Source organism: Halichoeres trimaculatus, unplaced genomic scaffold, assembly GCF_033239565.1.
Source record: "Halichoeres trimaculatus isolate MK-OKI-2021-1 unplaced genomic scaffold, fHalTri1.1 fHalTri1_scaffold_20, whole genome shotgun sequence".
Taxonomy (NCBI): domain Eukaryota; kingdom Metazoa; phylum Chordata; class Actinopteri; order Labriformes; family Labridae; genus Halichoeres; species Halichoeres trimaculatus.
The window spans coordinates 3,104,579-3,118,197 of NW_027437198.1; the positions used below are offsets into that span (position 1 = coordinate 3,104,579).

The 13,619-nt window shown below is 40.9% G+C and overlaps 1 protein-coding gene across 1 annotated transcript in view; it reads right to left on the reverse strand.

The window, feature by feature from the left end:
• Positions 1-240: 240 nt before the first annotated feature.
• The window catches only part of rapgefl1 (Rap guanine nucleotide exchange factor (GEF)-like 1), a 73,606-nt gene continuing 60,227 nt past the window's right edge, over positions 241-13,619 (reverse strand). Inside the window, exon 16 of the mRNA XM_074696160.1 lies at positions 241-11,110. Within this exon, the coding sequence (XP_074552261.1) occupies positions 10,986-11,110 (125 nt within the window). The 3' untranslated portion in view covers positions 241-10,985. The remainder of the gene's footprint in view (positions 11,111-13,619) is intronic.

Consider the following 13,619-nt stretch of genomic DNA (forward strand, 5'->3'; position numbering starts at 1 on the left):
CTGGACTGGAGAGTGGTGGACGGGATGGCGTCATCTATTTTCTTGTGGACCTTTTTGCACTTTCTATGCACTTCCTTTCTTTTGTTTTCTTAAATGCTGCTGCGACTGCTGAATTTCCCCTCTGGGATAAATAAAGTATTTTCTATTCTATGCTCTATTCTAATTCCATGCTGATTGGGATGAACAAAAAATGGGTTTGGATTCATGCTTGTGCACGGTTTAATACAACTTAGTATTTTTGTGCGTACAACATTTTCTGGATTTGAGCGTACATCAAGTTTCAGTGGGAAATCCCTCAAAGTCTTTGTACATGGGGCCCCCGGTGGCTCAAAGATGGCGTCATATTCACGTTACTATTTAAAATGAACCATACAAGAGATATAAAGCATGAAAGCAGCTTTGGCGCGTGGGTAGGCCAGACAGAAGCTGAAAAAACTCAAACCTTTTTCTTTTTCATAATCCAAAGGTGCCACATTGTTCATACAGGAAGTAGTTCAGAGGAGAACAGTGTTAGTTCTTATAATTTACAATGATTTCAACAAGGATTTGAGCCAGACTCACATAACAGAGCCAACTCAGACTTTTCTTTTGGACTTGACTCAGTCTTTAACACCAAGGACTTAAGATTGACAGTAACAGTGCAATCAAACTCCCACACTGTCTAAACTCATTTGTAGCCTTTCAGCTCCAGATCTTCATCAGCTGTGTTTGGTATGATGACAGTGAAGTCCTGAACCAATGCCAGTTTTTATTTTCTGCAACTCAGGAAGTGTGTAGGAGTGAACTCTCACATTTGTATTGACTCATTCTATACACAGAATGAAAGAGACTTGCAAAGTATTTTCCTTCGTTCATGGTCGTGTTAAGTGAGTTTTCATACAAGGATGAATGCTGCTTCAGAAGGGCTTTTACTTGAAGTGCTGCTGTGCTGGGTGTTGGAGGGTTTCTGTTGTGGCTAAAAGTGAAGCAGAGACATATGAAGTGAGTGGGAGTCAGAGCTGTTGGTTAGAGGTTTTATTTCAGTGTCTGTAGTGTAACAGCAGAGGAAGCAATAAGTCCAGAGGAGGAGACGTGGCCTGACTGTAAACCAGATAAACCCAGCCATGTGTGAGCTCTTCAGCAGAGTCTGAACCAACGGACTAATCTGATCATCTGAAGACTCTTTAACAGCTTTTTGTGTGCCTACCTTTGAAAGATTTTGGAGCCAACTGTTTTGATCCCTTTCTCCCAATCTCACCGAAGTCCTTCCCTTTTTTTCCCTAACCTGAAATACTGTTAAATTATGAAAAGAACAAATACATTAAGTTGAAATAAAACTTTGTAATGATTAGAGTTGAAGTGAAAATGGGGATTTATTTTTATTTTTGAAAAGTAGAGTTCAGTTAAAGTGTTAGCATACATCTACATGTATTAAGTCAGAAGAGGCAAAGTGATGTCACAGGCCCATGAGCTATGTCACATTTTCTCACCTGCTCCATCAGTTTAATCAGAATCAAAAGACTAAATTTGATCAAAACACACAGTGAACATGTTTAAAATTTCATCAGCTAATCTCTGCACTTTCTCATCCAATTTCGAACACAAGACTCTTGCTTGGCTAGCTTTCAAAGGGCTAACACTAAATCTTCACAAACACGTTACACAAGAGTTGTTTTGATTATGGCTTTGTTTTCTATCCATTTGAAAACTGAAGCATGAAAGTGAACTGAGAAGCTTCAGCGTCTCACAGTGTTCGCTTTAGATACCTGCGTGTGGACACTTACATCAGTAGAAGGAGTTAAGACAGATGCTGACTGAGTGATCAGTGATAACTTACACACCAGCTCTGTATCATTGTGTAGCCAATAGGGATCAGTACCTTTCACATGTGATGCCCGGTACCTGGCAATCAGTGTTGATACTCGACAGTACCAATTGTTGGTACTTTTGTGTTTGTTTATGAGGTAATAAATATTAATTTATTCAATAATGAAATATCGTTTTTTTTTTTTTTTTTTAACATAACCTTACAATGCTGTGTTCATGTCCACCATGGAAAATCACCAACTCTTCCACCCCCAAACAGTCACAAGGATATGTTTAGATACCTAAACATGGAACCTTTTGATTTTACATGAATTGGTACTTGGTACTACAGACAGAATTTGGCCGGTTCCTATTAAAGTACCTCATTTTTTACCCATCCTGTTACCCAGATCAGGGTATGATACATCCGGGATTACCATTCGATATTAGCCATGAGCTTCATGCTAACTTCAGGGAACCTTATAGAGGTTTTGTCTTTCACTGGTCACCACAACACTGATGCAGGTCTGTCTAATTTCTTTTAAAAGCAATGCACACTGCACCACAGCAGTCTGAATGTACAGTATGTGATTGCAGAGCCAGAAACATTTTCATGTTAAAGTGTGACATCAATTGCTTGGCGACTCAGTTCAGAAATTGAATTTCAACTTTGTCTTGATATTTTCATTTAATTCACAAATTGCTAAATAGAATTCTACTTCCTCTCGTTAATTCTTTCTTCCCTGGGTCTCCTTCTAAGTCTTGTACATAACGGCTTTCGGAAGTGTTTCTTATTGGTCCTTCAAAATGTATTTATTTCATTTATCTTTGCCACCTGTTAAGGACTTCGGTTATGAATTTAAAGAGGCAGAACCAGTTCACACCAACACCTTTTCTCTTTGTTCAGTTTGATATTTTTTGGCTCTGTGACTTCACCCTTCAGGCCCCGCCTCCTCCTCCTCTGCTCCACTTATATCTGTCTGACGTTCACAAAAATAAGGACTTGTATCATGTAAACAACCACTTCTGTACAAATAAAATAAAAAAGAAGAAAATGTAAAACAGAAACATCCCCAGTTTTTAGGTAAAAAACAAACAGAACGGTCAAACAGAAGAGATTCAACTGTACAATTCATAAATCCATAATTTTATAATTTTGCTTACTTCCTGTCATCACTGTACACTTTCTCACACTTACAAATAAAATAAGAAAAAAAATCAAACACTTCTCCTCAAGTTAGCCTCACTAGCTTCTCAGCTCATACATAAAATAGAGTCTCCATTAGTATTTGCTTATTTACATGGTTTGCATTATGTACACATTTTTATCTTTCAGTATTTTCATTCAGGCGACACGGCTATCAGCCTCGACCCATGAGACTGGCACCCACAGACATTATGAATCCCAGCAGAACTACAGGCAGAGCTGTGATTGGTCCAAAAGTTTGGTCGGTTTAGTTTTAGGTTAAAATGCCGAGTTTAGAGCCAGTCTGGATTCAGGACTCCAGTCTCTGCCTAGAACTGCTGTGGGATCCATAATAAAGCACCCAATGCTCAGGAAGTAGTCCTGAGAGAGCCACTGGCAGACAAGCAATGAGGTCATCCTCCTGACCAGACCACAGCAAAACCTCCCTGATTCAGCAAGACCTGTGGAGCCAACAGTCCTGACAGCAGCTACTCTGAGACTGTTTTCTTAAAATGTGTCTCAAATCTTTTGGATGATTAACTTGTTTTTGCTACCAGACTTTCAGGTTCAGGTTTAGGTTTGAATTTAAACTGTTCTGGAAAAAGAAACTCATTTGGACTCCAGATCTCAGAGGTTTTACTTGTTACAATTGCTGGGCATAGGATTTTTAGTTTGGGGTTCAGAAAAGACTGTGATCTTGTCACTGTGTGGACAAGTCTTTAAGCTTTTGGGACATTCTTGAGATTTTTCACCAGAGAAGGATTCAAAGACTTTCATCAGGTCTTAGGTCTTGTTGAAATAGAGGAGCTTTGCAGGTCGTATCCCATCCAGAAACAAGTCGATCACAGTCCTGTTGATTTTCTGCACAAATCAGAGATCTTAGAGGAACACTGTACCATGAAGAGCTTCCTGAACATGTGTAACTGGTTACTGTTGAATAAGCAGCTGGAAACCTGTCCATGTTCTTTTTTAACTGATAGAAATGTACTGTGGGAGAGGTCAGTCCACTGTGTCTTTAAAATTCTTAAAAACCTTTGTACCAATAAATAAACAGATATATCAATTTATAAACGTCATTTCGATGGTTTTTTTGAGTCTGATGTGACCTGGTCTTGATGAGACTTGGACAAAACTTGGACTTGTCGACTTTTTTTCTGAACGGGATCTTCCTCTCTGAGCTTTATGAACAGGATGTTATGGTACAATTGGAGAACTATAAAAATCTCACCGGCCACCAGAACTGAGCACAGAGGAACGTTTTTGAACCATTTACACATTTGAGTTTATTTTTTTACAAAGATGTAAGCTGCCCTGATGTGCTGAAGAGTTTCACTCAAACCATGATTGAATATTAAAATAATAAATTGACTGGTAACTTAAACTCAAAAAGCTCAATAAGCTCCAGTAAAGATAAAATTCACATCCAGGAGAAGTTAACGTTTCATTATTTGTCTCGGGTTTTCATAAAAACTAATGTATGACAGAGTTTAACTCATAAATTCAGCATTGTGTTCCTGCATTTTCAAACTCTGCTTTCCTTTATCTTTCTTGCGTGTTAGCTTTGACTTCACATCTCATGGAAAAACCTCTCAGTGTGGACCAGTGTTGGGCAAATTACTCCAAAAGAGTAATTAGTTTTAGTTACTAAAAGAAACCTTTAGTTCTTGAGCAGGTTTTGCTCTGGGACATGATGTTCACTTATATGTTCTTGCCTTTTGCATCTATGACGTTGAAGTGGTGTCTGTTTACTTCCATCCTGAAAATAACGTTAATGTAGAGCCTTGGGCCTACTCCCATCCTGAAAATGGCAGTTTTAACACCACCGCTTAGCACTCGCTCATATTAAAGCTGCAGCTCCTGTCCTGTGTCTGGCTGAGTGATCCAGGTCGGATAGACCTGCCAACACTCCTGATTTAGGAAGGACTCTTCCACTTTTTAACCCTGTCCCTCGCTCCACTTCCAACTTGTAATTTTTCCTGATTAACCCCCTTATTTTGAAGTCTGGTCCTGTCATCTCTAATATTTTTTCACGTCAAAACTACTTGTGCCTTCCATTCAAACCTCAAAAAGCATCCACTCCTCTCCCTGGAGTTGGTTTGGTCCAAAGACGCTGCAGGAGATCCTCTCTGACTGCAGGTTACACAGACACACACAGGTAGCTGTGTGATTTTTGTAGCTGAAAAGTTTACTGATCAGCTCTTTGTGTCAACATGATTGTTCTCAGACTTGTGTGTCTGACGCTTTTCCCCACATTTCATTTACAGCTGTTCTCTGGTGCCTGGCTGAATGAGCCAGGTCAGAGATGGAGTAACGCGCCTCATTTCACCGTCGAGACAGTAACAGCATTAAAACGTTTGAAATGTTAATTATAAATAGATTACCTGTTACTGGAAAAAGTAACGCCGTTAGTTTTAATGCCATGATTCCCAATACCGGAGGGCTTTGTTAGCAGCCAGGCAGGAAGTAGATTTAAATCAGAACAATGAAATTTTGCTAATAATCAAAGTGTTTCAATGGAACTCTTCAGCGAACTGCAAAAATGTTTTAGTCAACGTCATTTCGTCTCTGGTCAGATCATAACAGCAGTAGTTTTTGAGAGAGTTTCGGCAGATTTAGAAACAATAAAAATCCTTCTTTCACACTGATTAGAGTTTTAAATAATTTTAGAAGTGATACAGTAGCTTTTCCATCTGGTTTGTAAAACCTTCTCATAAGGTCTCTCAGGTGTTCATAAAGTACCACTGTGTTTGATCGAAAGGTAAAAACTGCTGCTGTGATTTAACTTCAGACGATCCACTTCAGATTGACTGTTTTTACAGTGCAGACAGCTCCAAATCAAAAACAACAGAAAGTCTCGGTTTCACTGTGAGCAGGCTGGGCTCAGACCTGGTGGTGATCACAGCAAAAGAAAAAAACAACACGTCAGTAAATTTCTATTATTATTTCAGTAAATATGACTGTGATCAGCTGTACAAAACACAGAACCAATCAATCGATCTCAACACAACCGGACTCAAACTGAACCATACGTGACTGAAAGAAGAAAGAGTAAACAAAACCTCTCTGTGTCTCTGAGCCCTGAGGTTTGGCAAAAGTGCTTTGTTGCGGTGATAAATTGACCAATCAGCTTCACTTCCTTTTCCTCCGTTATTGCCCCGGACCTTCAAACCCGCCCGTCTGTCTGTTGGGGCAGGATCCAGTCCCTCCTCAAAGCTGATTGGTCGTTCAGATGTGACAGCAGGTAGATACAAATGCTGAGAAGGTTCCACTTTAATCGCATCTCTCTGGTGTGACACCCGTCTGTAAACACAGCCGATTGGCTGCTGCCAGGGTATCAGTCCGATCAGCTTGTGAGCTCTATCATAAAGGACAAACTTCCTGTTTTTGCATGTTTGAAACCATTTACAAGAGGACACAAATTTTTAAGGGATTCAAATGATAAATTGTTAAATATTTCAACCATTCACTGCTTTGGAAAAAAAACACTGGTACCAAAGAAGCCACAGGTATCATACTTTATAGCCTCCAATAATAGTCGTGATAAAATAAACTTTAAAGGAGCGCTGACATTCTCAGACTCAGGTTTTCTGCTTTGATTTTCTGCAGAGTGGTCTGTTACGAACCCCAACGCCTCGGTGTTTAAAGAGATGTGCATGTTCCTGACAGGTTGGCCTCTACATTCAACTGATCATAACGTTTATTTGTGAACTTTTGACCCCCTTAGATTCAAACTGAGCAGAAGCAAGAAGAATCTAGGCGGAAAAATTGTCTTTGAAAGTTCATGTCCTCTGACAGACACTCTGAGGACTCTGTTGCATTTTTTCTGTGTGTAATTTTTATTCAAAGCCTGTTTTTTTGTGAACTAAAATTAGAATCAAAATGAACTTTAATGCATTCTGTTAAACTATGACAATGGGAAAAAACAAGCCTTAAATAGCAGTTCTTTCAGAGACCACTTGAGGCTGTCTTAAAAAATAGCTTGATCCCTATAGAGTTCCATGTTGAACACCTTCAGCAGAGAACACAAACCTTTTTGGTGCTAAATGCTGAATAAGTTTTGACTCACTCAATTAAGCTCTTTTACTACAGCGGTATGATAATGTGGGTGGGTTGTAGCCCTAAGCAAGAAGAAGGGATGGGTTCCTCCGTGCCTTGGTACTTTTGTTTGTGTTTATGTGGTAATAAATATTCATTTGTTTAATGATGAAATCTTAAAGTTTTTCAATTTAACACTTTTATTTCTCAATAAATAAACCTGCAATGCTGAGTTCATGTCCAGCATGAAAAATCACCTATTCTTTCACTCCCTCACAGCCACAGGATGCGTTAAGGCAGTGTTTCCCAACCCTGCCCTGCATGTTTTAGATGTTACCCCACTCCAGTACACCTGATTCAAATGAATGGCTCGTTTTCAGGCTCGAGCAGAGCTTGGTGACGAGCTGATCATTTGAATCAGGTGTGTTGGAGTCGGGAACATAAAAAACATGCAGGGCAGGGGGTCCCCAGGACCAGGATTGGGAAACACTGCGTTAAGGTACTGAAACATTATACCTTTTGGTTTTGCATGAATCTGTACTTGGTACTACAGATGGAATTTAGTTGGTACCTATAAAAGTACCTAATTCCGTACCCATTCCTAGCAAGAGGGCTAAGCTAATGCTTCACTCCACCTCTAAGCCCACTTTTAGATAATTCAGATTCAGCATTTCTCATAATGGAACCATCATCCTAATCTTTTTTGTCACTTCTTCAGAAACCAATGGGCCATACCACCAAGAGTTCCTTTGTATTTCACACGGCTCATGACTTCCTGATTGCTAACCAAACTAGCATCAGAAACAGCTGATATCAGGGGTTCATCAGTCCCTCACTCTCTCTGGTTCCACTCTATCAACCATATAAAGGTTCCAAAGACCAAATGACAAAAAAGTGTTTGGCAAACTGAGTCCATCAGAGTAACTGTCTTAACTTTCTTTACACCGATATTTATTTATTCATTTTCCAAACTGCTTATCCTGTTCAGGGTCGCGCACCTGTGGCTTTCTGGAAATCACTAGAAACAAGAAAATATAAACGACTATTTTGTGATCTGAAAGCAGCGTGACCATTAGGTGAATTCAAACATACAAAACCAGACGATTGGTCCTTCAGATGACCTTGTCTAAAGACAACGGTAGTTGATAAATCCTGGAAAAAAAATCAGAAAAGGTCTTCAACCTGAAACTTGAGATCACATTTGGTAGAAAACCAGCATCTACGCACTCTGATCCAGCTAGGAAACATCCTCCTTTAACATGTCCAGTCATGTGGTTTGAGTCCTTGAATGCACCGTGACCGTGCCTCAAAGTGTCACGCAGTCTCCCACAGACGTGGTCAGCAAAGACGTCAGCAAAGACGTTGTCATCGTAAAGTTAAATCAGGTCTTTGTGAGGTCTTGTGTATCAAAGGTCGAAGGTTAACCTGAGAGCTTAAAACTCCAAAGTAAACCACAGACACACAGCCAAACTCAGGTGTTAGTGCAGAATCAGGTAAAGGGTCCTCTGTTTGATGTAAAAGAGCTCTGATGGAAAATACATCCTGTTCTTAGACACAGACAGTGGATCTGTGAACATGACCCTGCATCTCACTGGTTCCTGTTCAGGCTCCTGGACAACAATCCTTAGGAAAAAGACACACGTTCTTGTCTCTAAATACAGAGGACTGTGTTGGTGTCTGTCAGAGTATTTTCTCTGCCTGCAGGATTCTGTTCAGACGTAAACATAGTGGCTTCGAATCTCTCCTCTAAAGACTTAGTGTGCTGTTCTCCCAAAGTTTTTCATCCCAGATCAGAGGTGAATGGAGCAGTCAACTGTTTGATGTTTCAGAAACTCTCTGAAAAACTTTCATCTGCAGCAACGAAGACATGCAGTTATGAATCATACAGACGGGGGTCAGATTGTCTGCCACCATAAGAGGAGGGAAAGTGCTGAAGTGAGGAAACATGACGTAACCGTACAGTGAAGGCAGAGCTGAGAATTCATCTCCTCCTCCTCCTCTTCTTCTATCCCTGCTTTTTGAGTCTGATTGGTTTCCATTTCTGATGGGACTTCACTTTAAGCTTTTGTTCGATCTGGATGCTGAAATGTTCAGAACACATAGAGTTCTCAGAATCAGATGTGATTTTGTCGTCTGTCTCTGAGGACAGTTTCTTTATCACCCCCTAACATGCAGTGAGTAAGTGAACACAGAACATGCTGTCCTGACTGAGGCGCTGTGTCTGATACAGACAGTTCCTCTGCCTGTTCTGTGTTTGTTTGGTTCATATTTGGGCGTATCCTTTGGAAAAGTACAGATCAAACCTTTGAGGAAACAGAAACAGAGGAGCACATCGGCGCTTGATTAGTACGGTCTGTTTCTCAGTTGATGGCTAAATGGCTAACCAGTTTAAAAGGCTTTAACAACAACAAGGTGGGTAACGTTGTGAATGTAAGGTGAAGCTGACTGACCACCTGGTGTTACCTCATTTTATTTATTTATTTTTTTAAGTTAACTTCAGACCCAGCTGTGTTTTCTAGCTTTTGGTTCAAAATATTTTTGAAGCTCTTGTGAGGAACTTTCTATTTCTGTTGTCTGGTGTGGACCATCGACTGCATATTGAGTGGACACCGTGGCACCGCCATTCACCACTGTATGGTTCTGAAGCCAAAATACCTCCATCATAGGCGCCGCCATTCACATTTGTTGTGCAACCAGAGTCTGCGCAGTAGAGCCGGGTAAAAAAATAATAACTACTTTTTTCTTTGTAGTCTAATCTCTTCTTGGCTCCTACCTCTCAACACAATTTACAATCCCCCTAAAAAAATACGCAAGAGCAGCAGCTGTCAATCATCATTAAATGTGATGTAAAGTCTTGTTTTAACCTCTAATAACTAGTGAAAACAAAACTTTTAAGAAACCCTGAGGGCTCCACAGTCCGCAGACAGTTTTAAAAGGAACCTTAAGACCTTTCTTTTTAACAAGACTTTTGGTTCCTCTTCTTACTTGTCGCTGTTTTAGATCTTTTTAACTGCCCTTTTCTGCTTAGTTTTTTGTTTTTTCGTTGTTGTTTTTTCCCCTTTTTTAACTTGTAGCCCTTTGAGATCTTCTGATGTAAAGGGCAATACAAATAAAATTTATTATTATTATTATTATTATTATTATTATTATTATTATTATTAGACTTTGCAGTCTTTGACTCTGCTTCCTGTTTGTTTTTGGTGCTGAGGTTTTGTATTAGGAGGGTTTTTTCTGATCAAATACAAATAGTGAAAGGTTTGGGAATCAAATTAAATTGTAATTAATATTATTTAATGAACAGAAATGTATTAAAATACAAACAAAAAAACTAAAAATGCTGAATGGTCATGTGACTCTGTCTCAGTGATCTGTTTTCTCACATATCTGCATGTTAGGAGGTTTTTCAGCGTTTGGTTTGGTTGTGTTCCCGTCCTTTCAGCTTTTGTCACTCCATCAGAATCAACCTCAGGGAAGATTCAGATCCACTCATCATGTGACTCCAGAGCATCTCTTGGTTTGGTCTGAATCATCCTCCATCAACAGTCCTCACAGAAGAGAGGTTCTCAAAGGCCATGCTCTGTCAGCTGAGGAGTCAAACTTCTTCATTGTCTATCTCTCTAAGTCTTCCAACGTTCACTTGACTTTTAAAACATCTCGACTGAGTTTTAAGCCAAATGACTGCTGAGGTCAGGTCCCCCTGTGTGTCTGAAGCTGCTGATGAAGGGGGTGAGAAAAGCCAGGGACGAGGAGGAGAAGCTGTGTGTTTGATCAGATGAATAAGAGAAGACTTTCCTTCCTCTTCAGCAGCAGAATCCTTCCCAAAGCTTCTCCATCCTCAACTGTCTTTCCTTCTTGTTTTTCACACAAGTTGTGTGAATGTGATTGGTTTGGATCCTCCTCCTCTTCTTCTTCCTCCTTCCCCTCAGTCTCCCCCACCTCTCCCCCTCAGTCTCCCCCAACTCTCTCCCTGTCTCCCTCTTTAAGTGTCTTTGGGCTCCAGCTTGCAGGACATGTCAAACAGCAGGTTCTGGTTGTCAATCACCTGCAGCTGTCGGACGTAAGCCTTGGTCTGCAGGTGGGAGGGAGACGTCTCTGTATCTATGGCTACAGGGTGACAGACAAACAGTGAGGTCAGAGATACTCAGCTTTTCTGCAGTCATTGGTTGAGTGAATGCTCAGGTGCAGTTACACATTAAACCACTAGGAGGGGACAGATTTCCACCTCATGTTTCATATGCATTATCATATTCATAATGCAGCAATCAAATGTTTTCTGTTTTTTTTACAGCACAGGATTAAACTTCTTAAACATTTTACAACCTGTAGGATAAACATGTTTTTACTGATTAACAGACAGTGACAGCAAAATGGTTGTAGTCAAAGGTGTTAATATTTTTAATCCTATGTCTTGCACATCAAACCTTTCAGAGAAAACTGATGCATTTCCATCATTTCATTGTCAATCTGAAAGTTGCCTTGTCATTAAAGGATAAGTTCGGTTAATACAGCTTTTACATTGTTTATAGAATGAAGTAGAACAAAATACTCACCCAGAAGGCTTTCCTGATCCAAGCAGTGCTTCAGGAGATATTTAGATCCAAAATCGTGCAGCGGACGTCCGTATAATGGGATCCATCCGGGCAGAGACAGCGCCACTCCTAGAACTGCATTAATCGTCCAAAAACTCATGTTTTTCACCAATATTCCATCATGGTCCGCTCCGGGTCAGTCCTCTGCTGCAGTCTGTGTCACTCCAGACAGCGCTGTGTGTCTGTACTGACCTCTGAACTGACGAAGACTTTGTTAACGTTTGTCCCTCCTCGCATGCACAGTGCGGCTCATTGTTTCAGGGGAAGACGGCAGGCTACATGACGACTTTCTTCTTCCAATTTTGTGTAAAATCAATCAATCAATCTTTATTTATATAGCGCCAAATCATAACAAATGTTATTTCAAGACACTTTACAAAAACATTTACAGGTCTAAACCCGTAAATGTTAATAAAATTTTATTAGCAGAAACCCAACATCAAGACAAGATAAGGAGTCTTATCTTATCTTAATCCACCATGAGTACAGGACTTTGCAGCATTTAGCAAGTTACAATGGCAAGGAAAAACTTCCCTTTAACGGGCAGAAACCTCGGACAGAACCAGACTCATGTTAGACAGACATCTGTCTCGACTGTGTTGGGGTTAGAGAGAGACAGATAGAGGAGAGAGAGTGGGAGAGGGGGGGGGGGGGGGGGGGGGGGGGGATAGGGATGCACACACACGCACACAGACACACAGACACACACACACACACACACACACACACACACACACACACACACACACACACACACACACACACACACACACACACACAGAAAGGGAGAGTGAGAGAAACAGACGCAGTCTGAAGTTTGGCGCTGTGGCGACAGTTAAGGTGAAACCAGCAGGCCATTCCCGGCAACAATCCAAAGCCGTAGCACCTGGTGTCGGACAGGAAAAATGGACGAATATCTTTCTCATGAAGATGTTGTGGAGGATAACTTTGAATATGATGGGTGTCATTACAGTTTTGAGCCAGAGTTAACAGATGACGAGCTCAAAGAAAGGAGGAAGTGGAGTCAGCTCTCCAGAGAGCAGAAGGGCAAACGTAAACAAAGTCTTTGTCAGTTCAGAGGTCATTACAGCCACACAGCGCTGTCTGGAGTGACACGAACTGCAGCAGAGGACTAACCTGGAGCGGGCCATGATGGAATATTGGTAAAAAACACAAGTTTTTAGACGATTAATGCCGTTTTAGGATTGGTGCTGTCTATGCCCCAATGGATCCGCTGCACGATTTTGGATCTAAATATCTCCTGAAGCACTGCTTGGATCAGGAAAGCCTTCTGGGTGAGTATTTTGTTCTACTTCATTCTATAAACAATGTAAAAGCTGTATTGACCTGTATTAACGGACGTTTTCCTGTGAGTTACAACGTGAAAAATATTGATGTTTGAGCTAAAGCCCCTTTTCTACCAAGCGGTTCAGTTTGGTTTGTCTTAGTAGTGCGTTTCCACTGGCTTTCAAATGCCAGACCCCCAAATTACCAACCTGTACCATCCCACTTTTAGGGGTGTTAGGGTGCCGGACTAAAGCCTCTGTTCCACCAAGCAGTACAGTTTGGTACAGGTTGGATCGGTTAAACCTGAGCCTGTTTGCATTTCCACAGCCAACCGTGCCTTACATGCCGTCTTGGTAGGCGGCATGTAAGCTAGATGCCGATAGCTGCGACAGTTACATAATAGTGTGATGCCATAGCAGCGCGACACAGTGTACCCCCTAATAAATCCAGCGAAGTAGAAAACGTGGCACAATAAACAAAGAGCTACGATGGAAGACATGCAGCAATCCGTCTTCTCTATGATTAGCATGTGGCTCTTTGTTACAAAGAACAATCACGTTATGTTTCAGAAAAGGCTGTCTGCCGCCAGGAGAAATCCAGCAGCCACTGTTGCACAGTAAGTGGCGATTGATTCCACCAATCAAGGAACTGGGGTGTTGTAGCTTCACCCTCAGGGATCGGATTGGTTTAGTCTGACACCCAAATAGAAGGGTACCAAAAAGTGAGAAGGCTCATCT